Source organism: Capra hircus, chromosome 23 (genome assembly GCF_001704415.2).
Source record: "Capra hircus breed San Clemente chromosome 23, ASM170441v1, whole genome shotgun sequence".
Classification (NCBI taxonomy): domain Eukaryota; kingdom Metazoa; phylum Chordata; class Mammalia; order Artiodactyla; family Bovidae; genus Capra; species Capra hircus.
In genome coordinates, this window is record NC_030830.1 from 28,947,853 (window position 1) to 28,972,954 (window position 25,102).

At 42.0% G+C, this 25,102-nt stretch overlaps 2 protein-coding genes across 4 annotated transcripts in view; one reads left to right on the top strand and one right to left on the bottom strand.

Moving 5' to 3' along the window:
* PLA2G7 (phospholipase A2 group VII) overlaps positions 1 to 6,873 on the top strand; it is a 33,080-nt gene extending 26,207 nt beyond the window's left edge. For both annotated transcript variants that reach the window (XM_018039171.1, XM_018039172.1), the window contains 5 exons: positions 2 to 115; positions 1,333 to 1,424; positions 2,790 to 2,960; positions 5,856 to 6,004; positions 6,622 to 6,873. In XM_018039171.1, the coding sequence (XP_017894660.1) occupies positions 2 to 115; positions 1,333 to 1,424; positions 2,790 to 2,960; positions 5,856 to 6,004; positions 6,622 to 6,764 (669 nt within the window). In that variant the 3' untranslated portion in view covers positions 6,765 to 6,873. The remainder of the gene's footprint in view (position 1; positions 116 to 1,332; positions 1,425 to 2,789; positions 2,961 to 5,855; positions 6,005 to 6,621) is intronic.
* TDRD6 (tudor domain containing 6) lies at positions 9,218 to 20,612 on the bottom strand. Of its 2 annotated transcripts, XM_018039323.1 has the most exons (4): positions 14,558 to 20,612; positions 13,399 to 13,523; positions 12,292 to 12,381; positions 9,218 to 9,777 (listed from the first exon to the last, which is right to left on the bottom strand). In XM_018039323.1, exons 1-4 carry the CDS (start codon positions 20,610 to 20,612, stop codon positions 9,748 to 9,750), a joined length of 6,300 nt encoding a protein of 2,099 aa, XP_017894812.1. In that variant the 3' UTR covers positions 9,218 to 9,747. The 2 variants fall into 2 exon arrangements, with proteins under 2 accessions (XP_017894812.1, XP_017894813.1); XM_018039324.1 differs by lacking the exon at positions 12,292 to 12,381 and having other exon boundaries at positions 9,232 to 9,777.

The following is a 25,102-nucleotide window of genomic DNA, read 5'->3' on the forward strand; positions in this document are numbered from 1 at the left end:
GTTACAGCAACGAGCAAAGGAATGTTCTCAAGCGCTCAGTTTGATTCTGGACATTGATCACGGGAGGCCAGTGACGAATGTACTAGATTTAGAGTTTGATGTGAAACAGCTGAAGGTGAGCTTAAAAGAAATTCATTTTCCCTTGGCCTGAACTTCTTTGTTGCTCTTATTATTGTCTGTTTTACTGCTATAATACAAGGTACAACATGATAAAGGGCTTAAAAAAAAAAAAGATTACTGGGAAAGTATTCCAAGAGTGAGAAAGGCATTAGGTTGAACTATGTGTACAATTGCCACCAGCCACCTTTGATCTACAAAAAAAAAAATGGTAATTCCGTATGGTCAATATAATATAAACAGTGGAAGTATTGTAATTTCTTGGGCAGCTCCTGCATCTTTTTGAGCTTGATCCTGAAACGCTGGTCAAAAGGTTTAGACAAAATGCTAGGGTAGGGTGGAAGCACATCACAGTGGATAGTGTGCTTGAAGGCTCAGAAGTGTGTGGGAGTGTGGAATACAAGGAAGGGAACAAACTAAGATGATGGTCTGTCCTCTGGACTGTGAGTCATTCATGCCACTCAACTAGCCGCTCCTTTGGACATGTGGTCCCCTTGGTCTGATGCCTCATCCTCCTGACGCAGACCTGCTTAATCATCAACCTAAGTCAGGCATCTCCTTATCCATGAAGCTTGCCTGGGCCCCACTGCCCATCTGGACTGGGCTAGCCATCTATCACACATGCTCCTTGGCACCTCCTTACCTCATCTGCATTGTGTATCTGTAACTCCTTCCCAAATAGACTAGGAATTCGTGGGAAATGAACTGCAGTGCCTGGCGCAGAGCAGGTGTTCAATAAATACTCAGAGCATGGACAAATTAATGAATGTGGAGTGCGGGAGAGGGAGCGATCAGCAATGACATTGATGATGCCAGTGTGGGTGATGAAGAAAGCCATGAAGTTCACTTCTTTATTTGAGGTTTTTGTTTGTTTTTGTTTTGGTGCTGAAACCAAAGACGTTTTTGTATATATATAGATAAAACTTATACATGTGTTTTATAATTATATATATAGATATGTTTTATAAGTATATATATATATATAACATGTTTTTGTATAGAAGTGTTCATATATATAGGCATGTATGTGTACGTACACGTGTGGGTGTGTGTGGGTGTGTGGGTGCATGTGAGTGTGTATATATTTCTTCTCTAAGAATCAAGGTACTTAACCATGCCTATGAAATAATAATCTTGTGATTCACAAAATCTCTGCCTATCCTCTGAACAGCCTGTGAGATACTTATGCATTTATATCATGCTTTTTTCACATAGGACTCTATTGATAGGGATAAAATAGCAGTTATTGGACATTCTTTTGGTGGATCCACAGTTATTCAGACTCTTAGTGAAGACCAGAGATTCAGGTAAGAGAATAAGGCTGAGAGAGAGAATGCTAGGTTATTGGAACAGGGGGAAGTGATAACACATGTGATATAGAATGTATCCAAGTTCTTAGTGAGGAAGAGATCTTTTGGAGTTCACAAGTCCATTCTTTTGCCTCCATAAAATCCTTCACATGAATTTTCCTAAACAGAAACATCTACTTTGGCTATTGAAAATTCTCCCCATCTCTGTTTTTCCTCATTATTATTTATCTGTTCAAGGGCTTATCATTTTCATTTGGAAATTTATCTTTATATATACATATTATCTGTGACATAATGATTGTAATAATAATGTTGTCATCTTATACTATTTTCTAGATTCCCCAATTGGCAGGACATTTAAAAAAAACACTGTTTTACATTAAAAAAAAAAAAACTGTTTTACATAACTCACATTTGCACTATCTCAGCTCCAGGTTTTCATACATGAAATTTTTACTGAGAACATACCACCCACCTCCAAACTTTTATTCTTTGTATCTCAGCTTTGACATCCTTTTCTCTCAGAAGTTGATTCCAATTCTATGTTAGATGGGCAGGGCATTTTTAAATTATTAATTTTTCCATCTTTAAGGTTGAGCATGGGCTAAAATTACATAGCTACTGGAGTGGAAGTCAGGACCCCAGTCTTCTAACTTGAAGGAACATTTTCTTTCTTGAACCGTTTCATCCCAAACTGATGAGATCACGAAGAATCAACCATGTAGAAAGTAGACAGGATCATTCGTGAAACTTTAGCTCACATTTCTTAAAAGCTATTTCAACATAAGAAGATTCTCTTCTTTCATCCATTTAGCACATAAAATAGAGTCTCCAAAAGGCCAAGAAACATTGAATAACTTAACTTTAAAAAAAGAGAATGAATTTCATTTTCAAATGATATACTCCATATGCTTTTCTTCAACTCTCCCAGGGGAAGTATCTTTACACATAAAGGAAAGGGTCTAACTGTTACTCAGAAAGATATAATGAAAATGAGAACATGGCAGGGTCCAGAAGAACTAGAAAGACAGGGGCAATAGTGCATAGACTGTATCTTTTCAGACAGACACCCCACAATTTTATAGAATTGCTTATTTTAAAATTGATCTTCCAGGATGACAAAAAAATTTTAAATGTTTCTAAGGGTTGTAATTCTTAAATGCCTCCTAAAGGAAATGGTGATGTAATTACAAGTTTGCTGCCTTGCAAAGCTAATGATATCCCCTTCCCACACTGAAGGGTAATACCTCTTCCGCTCAGTGAGATCACCCATAACGAACTGGTGAGGTGTTTGTCTCTGAATCCCTGTGATATTAGAAATCCCTGCATGTGGGCAGCATTTAACCAGCCTTCTTCCATCAGGTGTGGCATCGCTCTGGATGCATGGATGTTTCCCGTGGCTGATGAAGTATATTCCAGAATTCCTCAACCCCTCTTTTTTATCAACTCGGAACGATTCCAATACCCTTCTAATATCATAAGAATGAAAAAATGCTTCTTACCTGATAGAGAACGAAAAATGATTACAATTAGGTGAGTATCAGTAAGTGACATTACGTCATGTGAAACAGAAACCTGAAACTTAGATACACAGTCAGTGAATATCATTGAGTAGCTAGTCTAGAATTGTTCAGTTTGTTGTTTAGACTTGGAATAAAGGAGACTGTTAGGTAATCTCAGTTTCCAAGTGCATTTAGACTTTCTCTTTTTAAAATGCACTTTTTTTGAGTAGTGTTCGTATATATCGTACATACGCTGATAATTAAAATTTGCATCAGGATGCATGCTACTTCTATCTGAATATAAGAGCAAGCCTACACATTTCTAGGACTGGGGTAGGGGGAAGTATTCCATCATTAGGCTTGGCTTAGAACATTTTTTTTTTTTAAGTAAGATGATCTGCTGAGACCTGTACTGTGTTTACTCATTTGGTAAGTATATGAATTTATTAATTCCCAAAGCTATAATGGGATCCCTTTGAGGATTGACAATATACTTACATCGTGGATAAAAAAGAATTCCCATAGGGTTTTCAACTTGTAGTGAGATGTTACAAAAACTGGGCTTCTGCTTCTGTCTGAACCTGATTTACTCAGAAGGGCAGAGAAGAGGCGCCAGGAAGTAAACACACACTGTAAAGGCAATAAACACTCTGGAGACAGAATGGAGGGCTGTTTTCTAAGTGAAAGTGAAGGTGTTAGTCGCTCAATAGTGTCTGACTCTTATGACTGCAAGGACTGTAGATCACCAGGCTCCTCTGTCCATGGAGTTCTCCAGGATCGAATACTGGAGTGGGTAGCCGTTCCCTTCTCCAGAGGATCTTCTCAACCCAGGAATCAAACCTGAATCTGCCCTTTGCAGGCAGATTCTTTACAGTCTTTGAGCCACCAAGTAAGGTGCTCATAAAAGGCTGCTTAGAAGAAATGGTGGTACAATGGGTCTTAAACAATCAAAAGGCTTTAGATAGATGGTGAGAAAGGACCCAGATATTTAAGGTAAGGATGTCAATTTAGCTTATTGGTATATGCAAGTCTGTTTAATTCTAAAACAGAAATAGTAGAGAATACTCAGCCTTCCTTATTAGGCTATCGCTCTCTCTGTTTTTTCCCTTCTCTGCCTCCCTGTCCTGACTTCCGTTTACTCTGACTTCTGCAGTCTGTCTTCCTGACCTTGGCAGTGAGCTGAAACTGGCTCCACTAAGGATACAGATGGCTGTGTTGCTATTGGCAGCGTCAGCCCTTGTCTCTGCATCCCTGCCACCTGTGGACTACCCCCATTTCTCCTCCCTTGGGTACCACGACTCCATTCTCCTGCGCTTCTCATGTCCTGCAGACGGCTCCCTTCTTTTCTCCTCCACGCGCTCCTTCTCTTCAGGCCCTCTCTCCACTGCAGGCAGCATTCAGGGCTCTGCTTTCAGCTGTCTCGTGGCCCTGACTGTTTACCTCCTCTCTACTTTTGACTCAAAGTTTGGATTGGGATGTGGGAAACACTGAGCAGAGTTCTGGGCTCTATACTGAGTAGAGATAACTGAAATAATAGGGGTTTGCTTAAAAGTAGCAAAGTAAAGAGGAAGAATGACATTGAGTGGGGCTGGAAAGGTAATTTTTGTTCTGTTCTGTTCTTTTACGTTTTCTTGGCTGCACCACAGAACACGTGGGATCTTAGTTCCCGGGTCAAACTCACGCCCCTTGCATTGGAAGCAGGGTGCCTTAACCACTGGACCACCAGGGGAGTCCCTGGAACGGGTGTGTTTTAACCTTTAGATATATGTGTTTGGTCACAAATTGGAAAAGTACAGAATTTGTATTCAACGTATTATCAATGAAATCTATGGAGGAGCTGAGACTGCAAAGTGAGAAAAGAATTGGTCTGAAAATAGAATCTTGAGGATTTAGGGGACGAGCCAGTGAAGAACAGAGTAGTTCAGGCAAAGGAGGAAAGATGTGATGTCAAGGAAATAAAGTGGGGAAAAATGCAAGAAAATCAAATGTCAAATGCCCAGAGATAGTAAAAACTGTGCATTGGAAGTGGCTGTTCTATTTGATGTTTGAAAGTGAAAGTCGCTCAGTTGTGTCTGACTCTTTGCAACCCCATGGACTATACAGTCCATGGAATTCTCCAGGCTGGAATACTGGAGAGCGTATCCTTTCCTTCTCCAGGGGATCTTTCCAACCCAGGGATTGAACCCAGGTCTCCCGCATTGCGGGCAGATTCTTTACCAGCTGAGCCACAAGTTCATCAATTAGCAATATTTATGAAGGGCTTTCCAGTTTGAATAATACAAGGCAAACTTTTGCTTGTTTTTTAATCTACTTAATCCAAGGCTGAAATACAAGGTGTTTTGCTCAACAGCAAATAGAGATCCAGTTAAGTGTGGTGGTAAGGGGGCAGGATTCTGGCTCTGGGTTTAAAGACCATCAACATAAAAAACATTCCATCTACTCAAATCAGACGTGACCTACAAAGCAGGAATCATCTCTTCTAAAACCAAGATGCCAAGCAAGACAGGAATCTTTGCCTTATTTGTCTGGAGGGAAGGATGCTTACATACTCGTATGTGCATACTAAGTCACTCAGTCACATCTGACTCTTTGCACCCTCATGGACTGTAGCCCACCAGGCTCCTCTCTCCATGGGATTCTCCAGGCGAGAATACTGGAGTGGGTTGCCAAGCCCTCCTCCAGGGGATCTTCCAGACCCAGGGACTGAACCCCCGTCTGTCTCCTGCATTGGCAGGCAGGTTCTTTACCACTAGAACCACCTCTCATACCCCTAAATGAGCAGTCTTGTGACCCTTGAGTACATCTAGAGAGATCAGATTTACAAGTTTTGTTTCCTTGGGTTTTGGCCAGCATCTTTCCTGCACCTTAACTACAAAAATAATATTGTCTAACAAAGTGATTTGCAGATAACTCCTTTCTCTTTCAGGGGTTCCGTCCATCAGAATTTTGTTGACTTCACTTTTGCCACTGGCAAAATAATTGGCTACCTATTCACACTGAAAGGAGACATCGATTCCAATGTAGCCATCAGCCTCAGCAACAAAGCTTCCTTAGCGTTCTTACAAAAACATTTAGGTAAGATACGGCATCTTCTTTCCTGACATAGACCGGATGATTCTCAGGACAAAACTGTTTATCTTAACTCACTCGCATGTGCTCAGTCGTGTCTGACTTTTTGTGAACCTGTGGACTGTAGCTCGCCAGGCTCCTCCGTCCATGGGATTCTCCAGGCAAGAATCCTGGAGTGGGTTGCTATGCCCTCCTCCAGGGAATCTTCCCAACCCAGAAGACCAAACTTGCGTCTCTTGCATTGGCAGGTGGGTTTTTTTATTTTAACCACTGAGCCACCTGGGAAGCCCTATCTTAACAGCCTAAGTCCTATTTTAATGGTTCCCAGTTGGTTTACAATGTAACACTGCAGTCAATCAGCTGGAAAACAATTTGTGGTTTTGTGTACTTGTGTCATAGGCAGCAAGCCTGCCTGTTAGAGCTCAGTGTTTCAGTGAAGCCAGGCGGGGAGCACGGGCCTCAATCCTCTCATTCAGATGTTGCAGCTACCTCGTGTTCACAGGGGGCTTGTCGACTCCTTAATCCTGACGTGGTGTGTGTGGTTTGTGAGGCTAGGATGCCCCCTAGAGGCACTGAACTGTTTAATGCTCTCAAAAGTTGAATATGACATTTCTATATTGCAGGACTTCAGAAAGATTTTGATCAGTGGGATCCTTTGGTTGAAGGCGAAGATGACAATCTTATTCCAGGGACCAACATTAACACAACCAACCACCAAGCCACTCTGCAGAACTCCACAGGAACAGAGAGACCAAATTTAGATTAAAAGAGCTTTTTAAAAAGTTTTGTTTACAAACTTGTCTAAAAGTGTGGGGTATATGATTTTAATGTATTTTCTCAAATAGCTCATATTAAAAAATGTAGGCTATACCACAGTAGTGACTGAAGCTTGTATTACTCTTTTTCCCTTTAAATTTAGAAAAAGACGGCTACATATGAAAATCATAGCAGCCTAAATTTTAGTTTTACTAAAGTGATCCTTTTTCACAGTAAAAAAAAAAAAACTGATTTTACATTAGTTCAACAGACACATATAATAAAACAGGCACAAGGCCACTGAAAATGTGTTACAGTGACCTACAACTCCTAAAAATATAATAAACAGATTTTCTTGCCTCTTTTTTTCTGTTATAGGCTATAGCATTGAGTTTTAGCATCATGGTCTGCTATGTAGGATGTGGCAGCGCTTCCACTTGACCTTGGGTCACAGTAAGAAAAGGTAGACCAGGTGGATAATAAAGCCACTGCTTTACTGTGGAATTAGCGCTAGGGCACACTTTCAATAAGACAACCACACGGGGATGGAGGCTGGTGACAAAACAAAGGCAGCAGATTAAAGCAACTTGGTGATTTGCTTGCATTCACTGTGTTTACCTCAGAGACATTCTGTTTACTAAAGAAAGGTGCATATGAGTGGCCCTCGATTCCAGCCATCACACATAAAGTTACTGATTCAACCCTAGGCTGCGAAGGATATAAAGGGAGAGAATATAGGCGTGTGTATGGCTGACACATTTTGCTGTCCAGTAGAAATTAACACAGCACTGTACCCCAATAAAAATTAAAAACATGAAAACAGGGAAAGTGGAAAAAAAAAAAAGAGATCAAGATTCAACTTTGAAGAAATTCCAGTTTTGCTAACTTAAAAAAGAAAAGACCATAATTTTTACTGCTTCATTTTCCATGAGATTTATTTAATGGATCTTTTAAATTTTATGTGGAGTAGTAAAAAGAGAAAAGCACAATAAATGGAGGTGAAAAGATCACTGAAAGATGCGTACGCTTGCGCCTCTGGGAGTCATGGAAAATGTGTTTTGTTTCCCAAGCGGTATAGACACTTCTGCCACTCATCAGCCAAGTGTATTTGGGTCTAAGAATGGTCTTGTTCCTATGAATTCTGCATGATTAACTTTCACGAAAGCCAGTGAGAACAAGGGTAACCAGTACTTAGTAAGCAAGCCTGGTTAACTATTCTATGCCTATTCCTTTTGCCTTGTTAATAAGTGACTGCATTTTCTGATTTGGCACTCAGGCCTACCTTAATGTTTTAATGTGCAAAATCACTCATTTTGAGAAATATAATTTCTCCTATAACTGTTAAGAGTAAATATTTTAAAATGAAGAGTTAAATTCTTTATCATGAAACAGATGGCTTTCTATAATCTGGCCTTCATACATCTTCTCTGAACTTTGCTCCCAGGAATTAATTCACAGCTACAACTCCTACATGAATGAGCCAAATTTGTCCATTCATTATCCTAGGAACAAGCAATATACTAATCTACTTCAATTACACGTAATGTAAAACCCTCTCCTTTTTTTACTTATTGAAATTTTACCCAACTTTTAAGGTTTTTCATTCTCCCTCTTCTCATCAGGCTTCAGAGTTCTCATAACGTTTCATACACACCTTTTTAGAAATGGACAACCAGCTCAATAGAACTGATGTTCCAATTCAATAGCAGCTCTTTAAAATCCTGTTTGTGGCACAGGCTGATGTGAAAGGATCCAATGAAGTTTAAAAAAATATAACCTACCATAGTGTATACTGAGCCTCTTTCAGGGAAAAGAAGGAAGTAGTTATCAAATGCCTACTCCTTTTCTGGCACAAAAAGTTATTTCTAATCTTAAAAACACTGCAAGAAAAGTTTTATTATCCCCATTTTACAGCTGAGGAAGATCAAGGCTGAACAATAATATAATATCCTACCCAGGTCACATATCTAGTAAGCCGCGTACAGGTAAGGTCTATTTCCTAATGTTAGGATCTGTTTGCATGCTGCTACCTATGCAAAGCCTTGTTTTAAAAGCATGGGCTTTGAAGTTAGATGGGTCTAGGTTTGCTCAAGCCTCTCAGATTTGCTAGCTCTTTGACAGGCAAATTATTTATCTTCTCTGAAAAGCTTCAACTTTCTCACCTATAAAATATGGGTAATATTAATATGCACCTCAGAATCAAGGATTACATGAAAAAAGTGCATTGAAAGGACAGTGAGGGACTAACACACGAACGCTACCATTTACCATTACTATGTATCCCCTAATTGTAGAACTGTGGTTTGTTCCATGACCACAGACTTCCTCTTTTTTTCCTTCTTTGCACCTTAGGTCCTCAGGAATTGAACCCCTGCCCCTGCAGTGGAAACTCAGAGTCTTAACCACTGAACTGCCAAGGAAGTCCCAGATGTTTTCTTTTTAATGAAATGAAATTATACTTTTAAGGACAAACTTTATTCAAATTTTGTGTCATATTAGTATACTTCTAAATTCAAACAGAGTATTAGTCAAAACCAGAACAGCAAAGCTTCAGAAACAAAACAAAAATTTTGAAGGAGTTACTGCTAACAAAGCCATCCCCCCAAGTAGCATCATATACTATGCTTGTCAGAAACCTACAATTTTCTATTTTAAACTATTATTCAGAAGAAACCAAAATACTCCTTTTTTTGCAATGTGAGTAATGTGTTAGCCCAACTGTTTAGCCAAATAAATCCTCCCAACTGATTAGAAAGATAACACATTTAAAGGGAGAGGAAACATCTCAACTCCATATATACAGAAACAGCACTATAAATACACCACACAGGCAGTCTCAGATCTGTTTTGTTTTCAACACAAAGTTTTCAAAAATGACAATATCTTGTATTTACAAGCTCGCAATTTTCTCAAATATTTTTGTTGGTCTGGTTGAGATGGCACTTATTTCAGAGCAGCTTTGAACTGACTGACCAGACTTAATAGATCCACAGTTAAATCTCCATCATCTCCAGGCCTCTTTTCTGAAACAAAAAGAGAAAAACCTCAGGTTGAGAAAGAAATGTAAAAATAAGAAAAAAAAATGGGGGGGCGCCCACGGTGTAGGGGAGAGTGTGTTGTGGCTTACAGAATCTTAGTTCCCTGACCAAAGACTGAACCCATGTCCCCTGCAGCGGGAAGCATGGAGTCCTAACCTCTGAACCACCAGGGAGTGCCCAAAAAGATTATTTACGTCGGTGCTACCATGACAAAATTCATGTCCTTTAAAAATGGGGAGAGGGAAAAGATGCATATTCTAATTACTACAGGGAATTATTCCTACAGATATGATTTTTAAAAAAATATTTTAATCCTCACACTATATCTATTATTATACAAAGTTTCTCTAAAAGATTATGAAATTGGCATATTTTATATTTTACTAGGATGATGTTCAGAGAAGGCAATGGCAACCCACTCCAGTACTCTTGCCTGGAAAATCCCATGGACAGAGGAGCCTGGTAGGCTGCATTCCATGCGGTCGCTAAGAGTTGGACACAACTGAGCAACTTCACTTTCACTTTCATGCATTGGAGAAGGAAATGGCAACCCACTCCAGTGTTCTTGCCTGGAGAATACCAAGGACGGCAGAGCCTGGTGGGCTGCCATCTATGGGGTCACACAGAGTCAGACACGACTGAAGTGAGGCAGCAGCAGCAGCAGCAGCAGCAGTAGGATGATGTTGGCAAATAGTTCTTTGTTCTCTTTCATTAGTGCATACTTTCACATAACACAAAAGTCATCAAGAGCTGATTTCATTCTCCACATGCCTCAATATTGAGAATCCCTTGGACTGCAAGGAGATCCAACCAATCCATGCTAAAGGCGATCAGTCCTGGGTGTTCACTGGAAGGACTGATGTTAAAGCTGAAACTCCAATACTTTGGCCACCTGATGCAAAGGGCTGACTCATTTGAAGAGACCCTGATGCTGGGAAAGATTGAGGGCAGGAGGAGAAGGGGACAACAGAGGATGAGATGGTTGGATGGCATCACCGACTCGATGGACGTAGGTTTGGGTGAATTCCAGGAGTTGGTGATGGACAGGGAGGCCTGGCGTGCTGCGGTTCATGGGGTCGCAAAGAGTTGGGCACGACAGTGACTAAACTGAACTGAACTGAACCCTCAATTCTAAGAACCAGTGTGCCTCTTATGAAAAAGATCATGCATTAACCAGGAACATCCAACAAACTCAATCACCATATAAACTAAGAAATCTCCAAAGAAATTCCAAGAGATTATTTAACAAAGATCACTTGAACGTCTGTATCTGATTAAGTAGATGCAAACCCTGACATGACCAGATATTGGAATTATCCAATACAGATTTTGAAGCAAGAAGTTCAACAAACTCCAAATAGGATAAAATCAAGTGTCTAGACATAGCCCAGGAAATCACCTATCATATAATCTTAACTGAAAAACACAATTTATGTGTGTATGTACGATGAAATCAACCATGTTCAAAATATATTGTTTATATCCCATATAAACAAAAATTCTTAAAATCAAACCGATTAATCTGTCTTCGGATGGATGTCTTACAGGTGATTGCTACTTTATCCTTTTTTACTTCACCATTTTCCCAGATTTTCTGCATCAAGTGTATTTTATCAAGGTCACAAAAAACAAACAATTTCCTTTTTTTATCCCAAAATGAAAATCAAGGAGGAAAACATTAATAAGTAGTTTTCCCAAAGAGATACAGGGCATAAAATCCAGAAACATTGATTGTGTTGTTGCTGTTTTCCACGGCTGTTATTGCAAGTGTTTTTTCTTCCATTATTCCTAAATACAAATGCTTGGAAAGCAGTTCAAGTTGAAACAGAGCAGGACCCTATGGTCCATGCCCCACTGTGTCCTCAGCCTGCCTTTTGTCTGAAAATCAATGCAATCAGAAAAGTGAGAAAATGCAGAAATCAAGGAAAACAGTCAAAGGAGACCAAATAATAACAATGTAATTATTAAGCATAGTCAAGGACCTTCTCAAGGGCTGTAGATAATATGCTGAGCCATATCCTGTGAGCTGTGCTGCAGAAATACCACATAGAGAAATTAACTACATGATGGTCAGACTGTAGCCATGACATAACCTGACATAACTGGCCTCAAAGAAATGGAAACAAACTGGCCCAAGAACTGAAGATCAACTGTACCTAAAACAACCAAGATAATTCTGGTCAGACCACTGATGACCAGTTTCAGGATGACTGCCAGAGATGAGTGCGTTGTTTCTACACGTAGCACCCTCCTTCTGTCTATAAAAGCTCTTGCCTACTGACTGTCAGTGGGGGGAGTCGGCCTTTGGACAGACATCTGCCCTCCCCTCATCCCAACCCAGATGCCGGGATCTAAAATAAAGCAAACTTTCCTTTCCACCAACCTGGCCTCTTTAATGGTTTCTAAGCGGTGAGCCGTGGGACCTGCACTTTTCAGTAACAAAGTCACCTTTCCAAATGAACAACAGTCTCACTAATAACTGCTTAAATATACTCATACCTCAGATGGACTCTTATCCAATTTGGGTATACCATTCCAGACATTCTCAGGGTTTACTACCTCCTCTATGCCATTTGAAAGGTCCAAAACCTACAAGAGAAAAAAAGTAATAAAAACTGGTAATTCCAACACTGTCACTGATTTATGTTAGTTACACAGTATCTTTTTTCAAATGAAATACTTTAAAAGGCAGTTACAATGATTTTATTAAACTTCAACATTACATTTCAACTCAATGGTACATCAGTCCAAAAAAACATATCTTGAGTATCTATGCCTAAACATCAAAGACGGATGTTCTCAAATTCTCATGGTGTAAGTCTGCACATTCCTAAACCTTCCCCCTAGAAATTCTTCATTAGCCAGCCAGCGAGGGCAAAGTCCAGGAATCAATATTTAGGAAATGTGGCAAAGGATTCTGACACAGGTGGTTTTTCAAACCACCGGAAAAACACCATTTACTGAAGGTTTCCAGGAGATTTTACACAAGGGAATGATACAGTCAGATTCTCATTTGACAAACAGCACACTGGCAATGTGGAGAAACGACTGATGGAAGACCAGAGGAAAACCAGTAGAAGGGTATTAGAGGAATCTAGTCGGGGCTGGCTCCCTAGCTCAGACGGTTAAGAATCTGCCTGCAATGCAGGAGACCCAGGTTCAATCCTTGGGTTGGGAAGACCCCCCGGAGAAGGGAATGGCTATCCACTCCAGTTTCTTGTCTGGAGAATTCCATGGACAGAAGAGCCTGGCAGGCTACATGGGATTGCAAAGAATCGGACAAGACTGAGCAACTAACAGCAACAGCTGTGAAATGAGAAACTTAACCAAAATAGTGGCATTAGGTATAAAAAGTTTTAACTGAGATAAGAAGTGGAAAGTATGCAACTCAGTGACTGATAGGATTCCAGGGAGACAAAAGAGCCCTGAATGCTTAAATATAAACTTTTAAAATAGTTTTTGCATTGCGTCAATCAATTATCAGGGAGAATGAGGGGTAACTAATCTGTTCAATGGGATTTTCTAATCTGGTAAAGTTAGGCAAAATTTCCTAAACAATCTGCAAGTACATTTTGAGACAAAGGACTTCACTGCAGTTTTACATACCTTTGTGCCCTCTTCAGCTATTTCCAAAATCTCACACTTAGACCATGTGTTTCTGAGACTTGACCACACAACACATTTGGATCCAACAGTAAATCCTTTCAGAGTGTACGTGTTCGCTGGTTGAGCTGCCAGATTGAACACAGCGAGAGTCAAAGCATATCTCTCAATGTTAGACACGCAAGCACAGCATTTCCCTACCACGCATTCACTACTCCCATACCATCAATGTCATGGCACAGTACAACGTGTCCTGTCTCCCTAATTAACATGACCTCTATTTAGTTTTTACCAGCGTATGTATGTGGACACACAGAAAGGGTGAGAGACGGATGAAGGAAGTATATGCACCATCACAGCATTCACAGTGGCCACTGCTTGGTGGTGGAATCATGCTGATTTTCATTCTCCTTAGTCTGCTGTTTTCTCTATTTCGTACAGTGTAATAATATTGTAATTATGTAACAATCTAATACATAAAATTGACATTTAAAAGTCTAACATTGATTTTTTTAAAAAAACCTCAAAGATAAGCCGTTTTGTGTAACTTTCAAATCTTATTACGTAGGCAAGAAAAAAGCAGCAAAAATAATTTATAAAAAACTTATTAAAAAGTTAATGGTAATAAGTGTTCTCCAATATTTACTCGTGGCTGTTAACTTTCTTGATTAATATAGGCTCCCTAACTCTATTCTTTTAAGTGTTTCAAAACAAACGGCAAAGTATATGTATGAAGAAAACCAGTTGTTTTAAAACTCTGCTAAAGTGATCCCCAATGTAAATTCATGCCTACATTAAGCTTGGCAAAGAAGCACTACATATTTTTTAAAACTGACCAAAAAACATAATGTCTTGACCTAGAGATGATTTGTTTACATTTGAAATGGGACTACTTTTTAGAGACATAAATTTTAAGCATTCTATTTTTAAAAGCAAAAATAATTCAGCATTTTGCACAGTATATAAAGTATTATTTCACATTAATTTCATCATGTTTAAAATACCCTTCATAAAAATCCAAATCTAATTCTCTTTTCAGGTTTTCAACTCCCCTCAAGTTATTTTTTTAATTCAATAAGAATTATTCTCTTCTCTTTAAGATAAATAACTGTTTTCCCCTAAGTTAAATAAAAGTGAATGGGGGGTCAAAAATGGCACATACCTGGGATATGATCTGGTAAGGTGTAATTGTGTTTCCTTGCATCTCTGTATTCTTCTTCAGAAAACAGAGCGGTCAGTGACGACATGGCATCTCTGTTTGTACACTCTGTGAATTCTTCTTTATAGATACTCATTTCAATCTGCATCTTGGCATCACAAGTCTGTCTGCGCAGGCGCAGCCTACGCTCCTCATCAGAGCTTTCTGCACAACTGGATCCTCTCACGTCTTCAGTGCACAGGGATTCTTGGGCTTTCTGACTAACTGTTAAAGACAAAGGGTTTATTCTGTCCTCCAGACACAGCTGGGCTGTAGGCAGTTCTAGTTCAGGCTGTTTCTCATCTTCACAGTTGAGGGGCAGCTGCCCTGGCAATGGTGGCAGGGTGACCTCTGGGTCACAGCCTTGGGGAAGAGTAATGGTTGGAGGCACCAGGCCCAGATCTTCTTTCTCCTCATCCCCGACCAGGGAATGCTGCAACTCGATGGATTCCAGCTCCAGGAACTCTTTGGACTCGTCGTCAGGAGAAAGTGGTACCTCGAGAGAATTTAGTTCCAGGACCTCCTTTGCTTCGGTGGCATGTGGTAAGAATGTGTTAAATCCTGACATTGGGGACTTATCATCAAACTTTGCTTTGTCACCAAATAGGCCCTTGATTTTTTCTTCCAGCAACTCAGTGCCAATCTTATCTTTGCCTGGGTTTTCAAAAGCTTCAAAAATGTTATCAGTTTTGGGGTCACAGAATTTACCTGGTTGCGTTTCAAGGATGTTTAAGTCTTTGTTGAGTCTTTCCAAGAGCTCAGCTGTCTGGGATTCAACATGGAGTATTCTCTCTTGTCCAAGTTTATTGATTGATTTCTGAAGTCCAACATCAGGACTGGGGAACACGAGAGCTCCCTTTATTTCTGCATCATTTTTTTCATATCTCAGATCACTGCCAGTCACACCAATCTTAGAATATTTCTTCATTTTCTCACTAATGCTTTCACCTTTGCTTTTCAAGTCAACGATGGCTAAAGGGATATCACAAACGTCCCTTTTCATGTCTAATATTGTTATCTCCAACACATCTTCTGTGACTATTTCATAAAAGTAGTCACATCCCTCACGAGGGCATGCGCCCTGTGAAATATTAAATCCTGAGAGGCAACATGGAAAGGCTTGCATGGGCACAGCCAAAAGCTCAGAAGGGATGTTCCAGAGTGCTTTTGGGTCCACAGAGTCTTCAATGTTTCCAAAGTCCACAAGCCTGATGGACACAAGATAATCTTCACAAATGCTGGTGACAAGGGCCCTATAATAATGCCCATCTTCTCTGTATCTCACTATGCAAGGATCTCCAATACGAGGGCAGTGGATACGACTTCTCTGATCTGTCGCCTGCTCTCCCGCAGTCTGAACTTCCACTTCTAAATGCTGAAGTTTCTTGGTATCCGCAAACTGACACCAAAAATATTCAGGTCCATCGATCACCGTGGCATAAGCTCTAATCGTCTTCATCTTTGGATTATACCAGTTAAGAAACATAGAAGTGTCTACGTCTGTTTTGCTGACCGATGTGGAACAGGCCCCTTGAACTATTTGGGTAGAAAATTCTAGTTGAGATTTTTCACTGAATGCATATCTGCTCACTATATCTTCGGCTATGATCCCATGTTCATCAGCAAGAGTAACTTCCCATTTGTCTTGAAACTGAACAAATTCGCATCTTATTGGAGCCTCATCTGTCCTTCGGGAAAAGTAATGCATCACTTCCTTATGGTTTAAAATCCCAGGAACCCCAAATCCCTTTAAGGAACAGGGAATGCACAGTCCTGGTAACAGCGAGTTAACACGGTCAAGTTTGCCTATTTTGTTTGTGTGAACCACAGAGACATTGCCATAATCTATAAACTGCACAGAGAGAAGGTCATTGGGTTGTGGTTCCTTGACCGCAGCACGATACCATAAATTGTCTTCTGGGAAAACAGCACATATTACATCTCCTCTTTGCAAAGGTGGGCCTGCATAATATTCAGGCCTTGTTCTAGTATCATTTAACCTCTCTGAAAGATGATCAATTTCAGCCTCATCTTCTGTTAGTTGAACGTAAAAGTCTGAAAGGTCATTTATATGAGAAACATACACAGTTGTTTTAAATCCAGGCATTATGGCCTTTTTAGGGAACTCAGAAATTTTTAGAGGCAAACCTTTGTCACATGAATCTCTTAGTTTTCTCTCTGAAAGAGAGGCTTCTAGTTTTGTGGCTTTCAAGGAGGGCTCCGCCGAACTTTCTAATTTCTTGTCTGTTGTTAATGGAGACACTTGATTATTTTTATTTCCCACAGAGTCCTGGTGCGGAGTGACTAAGTTTGTCTTTGTTGAACTCTGTAAAAATTTGAGTTCCCTACATGCTGAGCTGATCTTAGGTTTGTATGTTTCTCCTAAGAGTGCCATACTATCTGGTTTGTTCTCTGATTTACTTAAATATTCTGTAGGTGACAACTTCACATCTTCCTTTTTCACTTCAAGAGTTTCAGTTGTAGAGAGGAGTGCTTTGCTTTTTCTTCTCCTTGTCCCACCTTTGTAACCCCGGAGCCCTAACTTCTCGTTAATAGTAGCATTAATTTGAATGCTATCATTGTATAGTTCAATAATCAGTCTTCCATCTGGATCTTTCGCTACGACCAGAGCCTTCAATGACTTATCTAAAACAGTCTCCCGAAACCACGCTGTAACTTCTTCCGGTATATGATCGGGAACATCAGATAACGAACATTTAATGGCTTGCATGGGCAAAAGTAAGACATTGTGCGCATCACTAGGCACTGGGCACAGATCATCACTTGTTACCACATGAATGTTCCCAAAATCAACAAAGAATACTTTATTTGGTTCTTTTTCTATGATTACCCCCCTACACCAGTTTCCATCAGTATACTTGGCAAGGCACAATGTGCCGGGGACTAAGTGAGATGTTCTTAAATGCAGCAAAACTTGACTTAATTGTGTAATATGATGGGACAGCTGTTCTAAAATACTTGCATTTCTTCCCAGCTGGCAATAAAATGTCCAAGGGTCATCAGCATGTGTTACGTACACTGATTCTTCACTTCCGATTTTCATGTCATAGGTAGAATAGAAGTAAGAATGGAGCTGAACGGAGAACTCTAGAGGTTTCTGAAGTTTTACTGGTCTTGCAAGTCTCTTTTGTACCAAAAAATGGCATACACTCCGGAAAGGTGTTAGCAGATCCACCACATTAAACAGTTCATCATGAATGGAAGCCAGAGCAAATATTGTGCACTTTAATTCAAGATTGTTTTCCCGTGCATTATCTATAAATTCAATAAAAGCTTGGATTGCTTTTTCATCCCAAAGAAAAGGATTTTGTCCCATTGGCTGAATTAAATTATAAAGGCTGCACCTAAAAGCCTGAACCTTAGCCTTCAGAAACTCTTCAGTAATTGAATAAATATTCTTCACAGATATCATTTCTTTGTCCCCATAATCTACAAATATGATGTTGACATACTCTGAAGATTGTGCCCCGGTAATTAGAGCTCTGGACCATTTTCCATCTGCTGTTCGTTTTGCCAAACAAGCAGGAGTAGTTCCCTGGTGGGGAGGAGCTGCGTTGTTGCAATAGTCCTGAATACTACCCATGAGCGCTTTAAATCTTTGGGTGTTCCTGGTCAGCTGACACCAAAAATGGCCGGGATTTTCAACGTAAGATACTCTGACTTCGACTGTAGTTCCAACTTGTAGCTCTCCTTTACAAGAAGAGCCTGACTCAATTCCCAAGAAATTCTGTACCAGAGGAGAGTAAACAGACACTCTTTTCTCACTGTCCTGCACGAGTCCAGCTGAAACGTTTGTCATAACTGCTGTGTCAGTCACTACTTCTGGAACAGCTGTAGTTTTACCATCTCTCACGGCTTTTTGTTCTACTTCCTTCTTGGCAGAAGATATTCTGTTACCGTCTGTGGTAAAATGGTTTGAAACATGCCCTGGAGAGTGGACACTTACGGAAAGACTGTCCTTTGTTTCAAATTCCTGGTACTTGGCAAATCCAGCTTGAGCCATCACCTTACTAATGTTTTCCTCTCCCGTTCTTGATTCATCAAGAATCTCAATAATATACTGATTATCCTGCTTATCAAGGACATGGATAACTAACTCTTTGTGGAGCACAGTCTTTTTAAAAAAGGAAATTGCCTCTTGGCTCCAGTTTTCTTCCAAAGGCCAAATATCGGCCAGGGTGCACTGCAGGGCCAATACTGGTAGCCGCCTAAACTGAGGGAGCAGCATCCTCACGTCATACCGGTCCACGTTTTCTGAATTGCCCCGGTCAACTAAGAACACATCCACATTCTGGTCGTCTAATCGGGTGACCATAGCCCGGAAGTAGCCATTTTCTTTCCATTTGACACAGCAAAGATCATCGGCTTCGGGTTTCAAGATGACCCCATCCAGCTTACTGGCGGAGGCATAGAAACTGCACATTTTCTTCATCAGTTTGCTGAAGGTGCCATTGTGTTTCCTCAACCTAATCCAAAACTCAGAAGGATTTTTCACAAACTCTACCTGGGCGTCATAGAAGGTGTTCATCTTTAACCTGATAGATGGTAAGGTGGGGAGTGAAATCTCTTCATCCATTTCTTCCGCAGAAGATTGACACTGAAAAGCTGTTTCCGGTTCTTCCTCCTCTTCCTCCTCTTCTCTACCCTGGCTCTGAAGGAACCGGTCAGCCAAGCAACAGGACTGTACTCCGAACACACAGTTAAGATTAATCCCATCTTCGCCATATAAGGTGACGTAATACACATGCTCGAAGGAACAATAGAATTCAATCTTTGCGTTCACTGCCTGGCCCAGAATCAGTGCCTTCAGGTCACCGACCTGTGACCGAGACCAACCTCTCCCACCATCCCAGAGTCCGTACAGTGCGCAAGGGTAGGTCACCACAGGCATCCGAAAATATTCAGGCAGCAAGTAGCGGAGGCTACTACAACTCACTAACTCCTTCCTTCCATAGTCGACGTGAAGCACCTGGGCACAGCGCTGGGGCCGGAAAGTCTCAAGCAAGAGCGCCCTGTACCAAAGTCCATCCAACCCGCAGGATGCGCAAGGAGAGCCAGGCTTGTCTGGGCTCTCCTCTCTCTCCTCCCAGGGGGCACTGGTAGAGTGCTCGTCCCCAGTCCCCGGGGAGCCCCGGTATACCTGAGCCATGCTTTCGGAGAGGCGGTGGATCTCCTGCGAGAGGCTGCGGAGCTGGCAGTGAATGCGGTGGGGATGGCACACCTGGGTAACCACCACGGGCTCCGTCACGCCCAGCTGCAGCTGAGGGTAGAAGTAATCCAGGCCAGGCTGCTCCTGCTTAGGGGGGACTCGCGGGACCACCGGGGCCCTGGGGCCCAGGATAGGCGTTGCGGCCGAGAGGTAGCGCTTTAGCAGGGAGCGGAAGACGCCGTCAGGCACCTGCCGAGCCAGGCCGAGCTCCTGCATCTGCTGGGACAGCTCGGGCACCTCCAGGAGGACCAGGCGGTGGAGCAGCAGCACGTCCAGGACGCGCCCGTGCACTTCCTTGCCCTGCAGGTGCCTAAGGAAATCCACAGCGCTGGCCGCCCAGTGCTGGGGCTCGCCCCCGCCCGCGCCGCCGCCGCCCACCGGCACCAGGCCGGCCAGCACGCAGCCCAGCACCTCCGACGGCAGGTGGAAGAACTCGCTGCGCCCGGGAGCCAGCGAGCCCGCCCCGGCCGCGATGGTGCGGCCCTCGTCCAGCAGGAAGACCCGGCTCTCCTGCGCCTGCCGGCTGACCACGCGGCCGCGGTGCCACAGCCTCCCCACCTGCACCAGGCACAGCTCGCCAGGCAAGGCCGAGGCACCGCCCAGCATCCACGGGCCACGCGCAGCCGCCGCCGCTTCCTGGATCTCCCGGCTCAGCCGCACGTACTCGTCTCGCCGCTCGCCCAGCAGCCCCCACAGCTGCACGGGAATCACCTCGGGCTGCACGTCCACGAAGGACACCCGCAGCACCAGGGAGGCCCCCGGCGTCGGCAGCCCGGGCGTCGAGCACATCTCCGCCGTGCTGCCCGGCCCGGGCCGCGAAATCCCGGAGCCGCTAGGAGGAGAGCCCCGCGGACGCGGGCTCGCCCGACACACGGACAGGGAAGGCTACCCGGCCCGGCGCCCACGCCGCAACGCCGCCGCCGTCGCCGCTGGGCCTCACCTGCTCGCGCCGACTGGTAAGACCCGACGGCCCGCCCAACCGCCCAGGGTCGCGCCGCCGCGCAGGCATTTGCAGCGCGAGGAGCCCTGGCTTCCGGCCGCGGGCGGCGGGCGGGTCTGCGTGGGCGGGCGGGGCGGAGCCGGGCCCCCCGGGGGCGGCGGGGACGCAGGCTCCGGGCGCAGAAGGGGCCTCGCGGAGCCGAGACGCGGCGGGATCCCGAGGCCGCCTGTCGCTGCTCCGAGTCCCTTCGAGTCGCTTCGGCCCGGTCCGGGGAGCTGGCAAGCCCCAGACCTCGCGGGGACCTCCTTCTCGGCCGTCTGACCGAGACAGACGGGGCCCGACGAGCCCTGCACGGTGCGAGCCATTGAAGAAGCGCGAAGGAGAAAGGGAGGCGCGAACGGCACGTTCGAGGAGTTGGGCCAGAACTCTGAGAGACGCGGGGCGCTCCCCGGAGCGGACCGTGCGGTGGCGCTGGCGTCCCCGGGGCGGACATGGGCTGTGCGCTCTCAGCGACGTAGCCGCGGAGCCTGTCGCTGATAGTCTCTGAAGTCTATGAACTTGTTGGATCGCCTGGATAGAGTTATGATGAGGGTTACATAGACTGTTAAATGCTTTCTTCCCCACGATTACCCCGTGTGTTTCTTTGCTGTTTCGTTTGCCCACTTTGCAGGCGTTTGGTCTCCATTTACGCACGGAGCTACTGTAGAACCAGACACCCATACACACTTGTAAAACTGGGAAAAAAAATCTGAATTTGTGAGTTATTCCAGTGCCATTTTGGTGGTTTTGATTGTGTACTACAGTTGTTCAAGATTTGGGTAGGACTGGGTAAAAAGTGAATGGAAATTTCCTGGACATTTTTGCAGCTTTGAAATTAGGTAGTGCTACCCTTTCAACTTTATTCTTTTTCCTCAAAATGGTTTTTGGCTATCTAAGGTCTTTGCTTTTTCCAATGTATTTGATTGAGTTGGCCCAAAAATTCATTCAGGTTTTTCCATATATTACAGAAAAGCTGTAACAAACTTTTTGGCTAATTCAGTGGAATACACTTGTCATTTCTGGGGGAAAATAATCTTGAGATTTTTTTTATTAGGATTGTATTGAAGATAGTGATCAATTTGAGAAATTACATCTGAGCAATATTGAGTTTTCCGGTCCATGGACATGGTTTCTCTCTGTGTTAACTGAAGTATTCCTTCTTTGTCTCAGCACTGTTTTATAATTTTCAGTGAACAAGTCTTACATGTAGTCTGTTAGGTTTATACCTAAGTTTTACATGTTTTTTTGTTATGTAAATGATATTGACCAAAAAATTTAGCTTCCAATTTTCACTGGTAGTAAATAGCACTATAATTTTGTGACTCCCAGGTAAAAAATCCAGCTGCCACTGTAGGAGATTCAAGTTTGATCCCTGGATCAGGAAGATCCCCTGGAAGAGGAAATGTCCACCCATTCCAGTATTCTTGTCTGGAAAATTCCATGGACAAAGGAACCTGGCAGGCTACAGTCCATGGGATCACAAAGAGTCAGACACACTGATTGAGCACACACATGCACACACATATATTGAACTTATATCTTGTGATTTTTGAAAACTCACTTATTCTAGTAGCTTTTTTTAAAATACAGATTTCTTGGGAATGTGCACAATTCTACACAATTATATGGCTACATAATAAATGTAGTTCTATCTCTCTAATTTTTATACTCTTTATTTCTCTCTCTTACCTTATTATAATAATTAAGATATCCAGTACAGTTTAGACATGGTGAGAATTGATATTTTTTCTTATTCCTGATTTAGGGAGAAAGCGTGATATTAGCTGTGTGATATTAGCTATAGGTTTCACTTAGATCCTTTTGAAGTTGAGGAAGTTCATTCTGCTCCTAGATTGTTGAGAGCTCTTATCATGAAAGGTTATTGAGTTTTATCAAATACCATTTCACATTCTATTGAGATAAATTGTCTGTTAGTAAGTTGAATTATATTGATTTTTGAATGTTGAACCAACCTTGTATTCTTGGGATATATCCCACTTGGGGATGATGTATTATCCTTTTTATAATGCTGAATTGAATCTGATAGTATCTTTCACCTCTATATTCATTTTTAAACTTTTTTCAGATTGATTTTTTTCTGTTGCAGTAAAATATCCATAATATAAATATCCTTACTATTTTAATCATTTGTAAGTGTTCTGTGACATGACATTAATTATATTCACATTGTTGTGCACAGTCACCTCTGTCCATCTCCAGAGCTTTTCATCATTCCAGACTGAAACACTGTACTGATTAAATACTGACTTCTGATTCTCCCCCATTCCAGCTCTGGTAACCACTAATCTACAATTTGTTTCTATGAATTTGATTATTCTAGGTATCTCATACAAGTAGAATCATATACTATATGCCTGTTTGTGTCTGGCTTATTTCATTCAGTTTCAAGATTTATCCATGTCATAATATGTCTCAAAATGTCCTTATGTTAAAGCTGACTAATATCTCATTGTATGGACATACCACATTTTGTTTATCCATTCACTCATCTGTCAGTGGACATTTAGATTGTTTCCACCTTTTGCTTATGTGAAAATGCTACTATGAACATTGGTATATAAATATTTGTTCAAGTCCCTGCTCTCAATCTGTGGGTTATACCTAGAAGTGGAATTGTTGGATCATATAAGTCTGTGTTTAATTTTTGAGGCAACCCCATATGATTTTGTATAGCACTTGCATCATTTTCTGTTTTCACTAGCAATGCACAAGGGTTCCAGTTTCTCCACATCTTTATCAACTCTTAGTGTTTTGTTTTTTAAATAATTGCCATCCTAATGGGTGTAAAGTGGTGCTCGTGGATTTTTTCGTGTCTATGTATATTAGAGAAATTGGTCTGTAGTTTCCCTTTTATAAATGGATTTAAGTATTTGGGGCAGTATCTTATGTATTTTGAACAGTATTTATTTTGGACAGTAAGTAAACAAATGAGAAGTCAAGGATGTCCTAAAGGTTTCCTGGTTGTAGTACAAGGTGTGTAGTGCAACAGAGACTCTTGAAGAAGAGTAGATTGTAAAGGGCAGGGAGAAAGGATTGGAATTAAAAATACTGATTTAATTATTGTGAATTTTGAGCTCACAAGGACTATGGGCCATCCTGGTGGAGATATACAGGGCGAAGTTGAGAAAACATAAGTAAAGCTGGAGGAATGAGTAAGGACCAGGAACACAGATAAAGGTAACTTCTATTCCGGGAGATGGTGAAGGACAGGGAAGCCTGGCGTGCTGCAGTTCATGGGGCCACAAAGAGTCAGACACGACCAAGCGACTAAACAATAACAACCATCTACTGAGTGCCAGTTACTCTAGGAATTACCAGTCCAAGTGTACTAGCTGAAGTCACAGAAATGTACAGGTCCTCCGAGAGAGAGAAGGCCAGGAACAGAACATTGAAGAACAAAAATTTAAGGATGTGATAACAAAGAAACAGTCAATACTGATCCGTTCAGTCGCTCAGTTGTGTCTGACTCTTCGTGACCCGATGGACTGCAGCACGCCAGGCTTTCCTGTCCATCACCAACTCCTGAAGCTTGTTCAAACTCATGTTTGAATCAGTGATGCCATCCAACTGTCTCATTGTCTGTCGTCCCCTTCTCCTCCCACCTTCAGTCTTTCCTAGCATCAGGGTCTTTTCCAATGAGTCAGTTCTTCACATCAAGTGGCCAAAGTATTGGAACTTCAGCTTCAGCATCAGTCCTTCCAATGAATATTTAGGACTGATTTCCTTTAGGATGGACTGGTTGGATCTCTTATAGTCCAAGGGACTCTCAAGAGTCTTCTCCAGCACCACAGTTCAAAAGCATCAATTCTTCAGTGCTCGGCTCTTTATTGTCCAACTCTCACATCTATACATGACTACTGAGAAAACTATAGCTCTGACTAGATGGATCTTTATTGGCAAAGTAATGTCTCTGCTTTTTAATATGCTGTCTAGGTTTGTCATAGCTTTTCTTCCAAGGAATAAGTATCTTTTAATTTCATGGGTGCAGTCACCATCTGCAGTGATTTTGGAGCCCAAGAAAATAAAGACTGTCACTGTTTCCACTGTTTCCTCATCTCTTTGCCACAAAGTGATGGGACCAGATGGCATGATCTTAGTTTTCTGAATGTTGAGTTTTAAGCAACAAAGTATGTGTTCTTTTTGCTAATAGAAACATTTCAAATCTGACGTCCTAAATTAAGCTACTTTCTGTTTCAATTTTGAAAAGTAAAGATAAAGCTTTAAAAATCGTCTCTAAATTTGTTATTATTTGAAATTCAAAGACGCACCAGGATGAAAT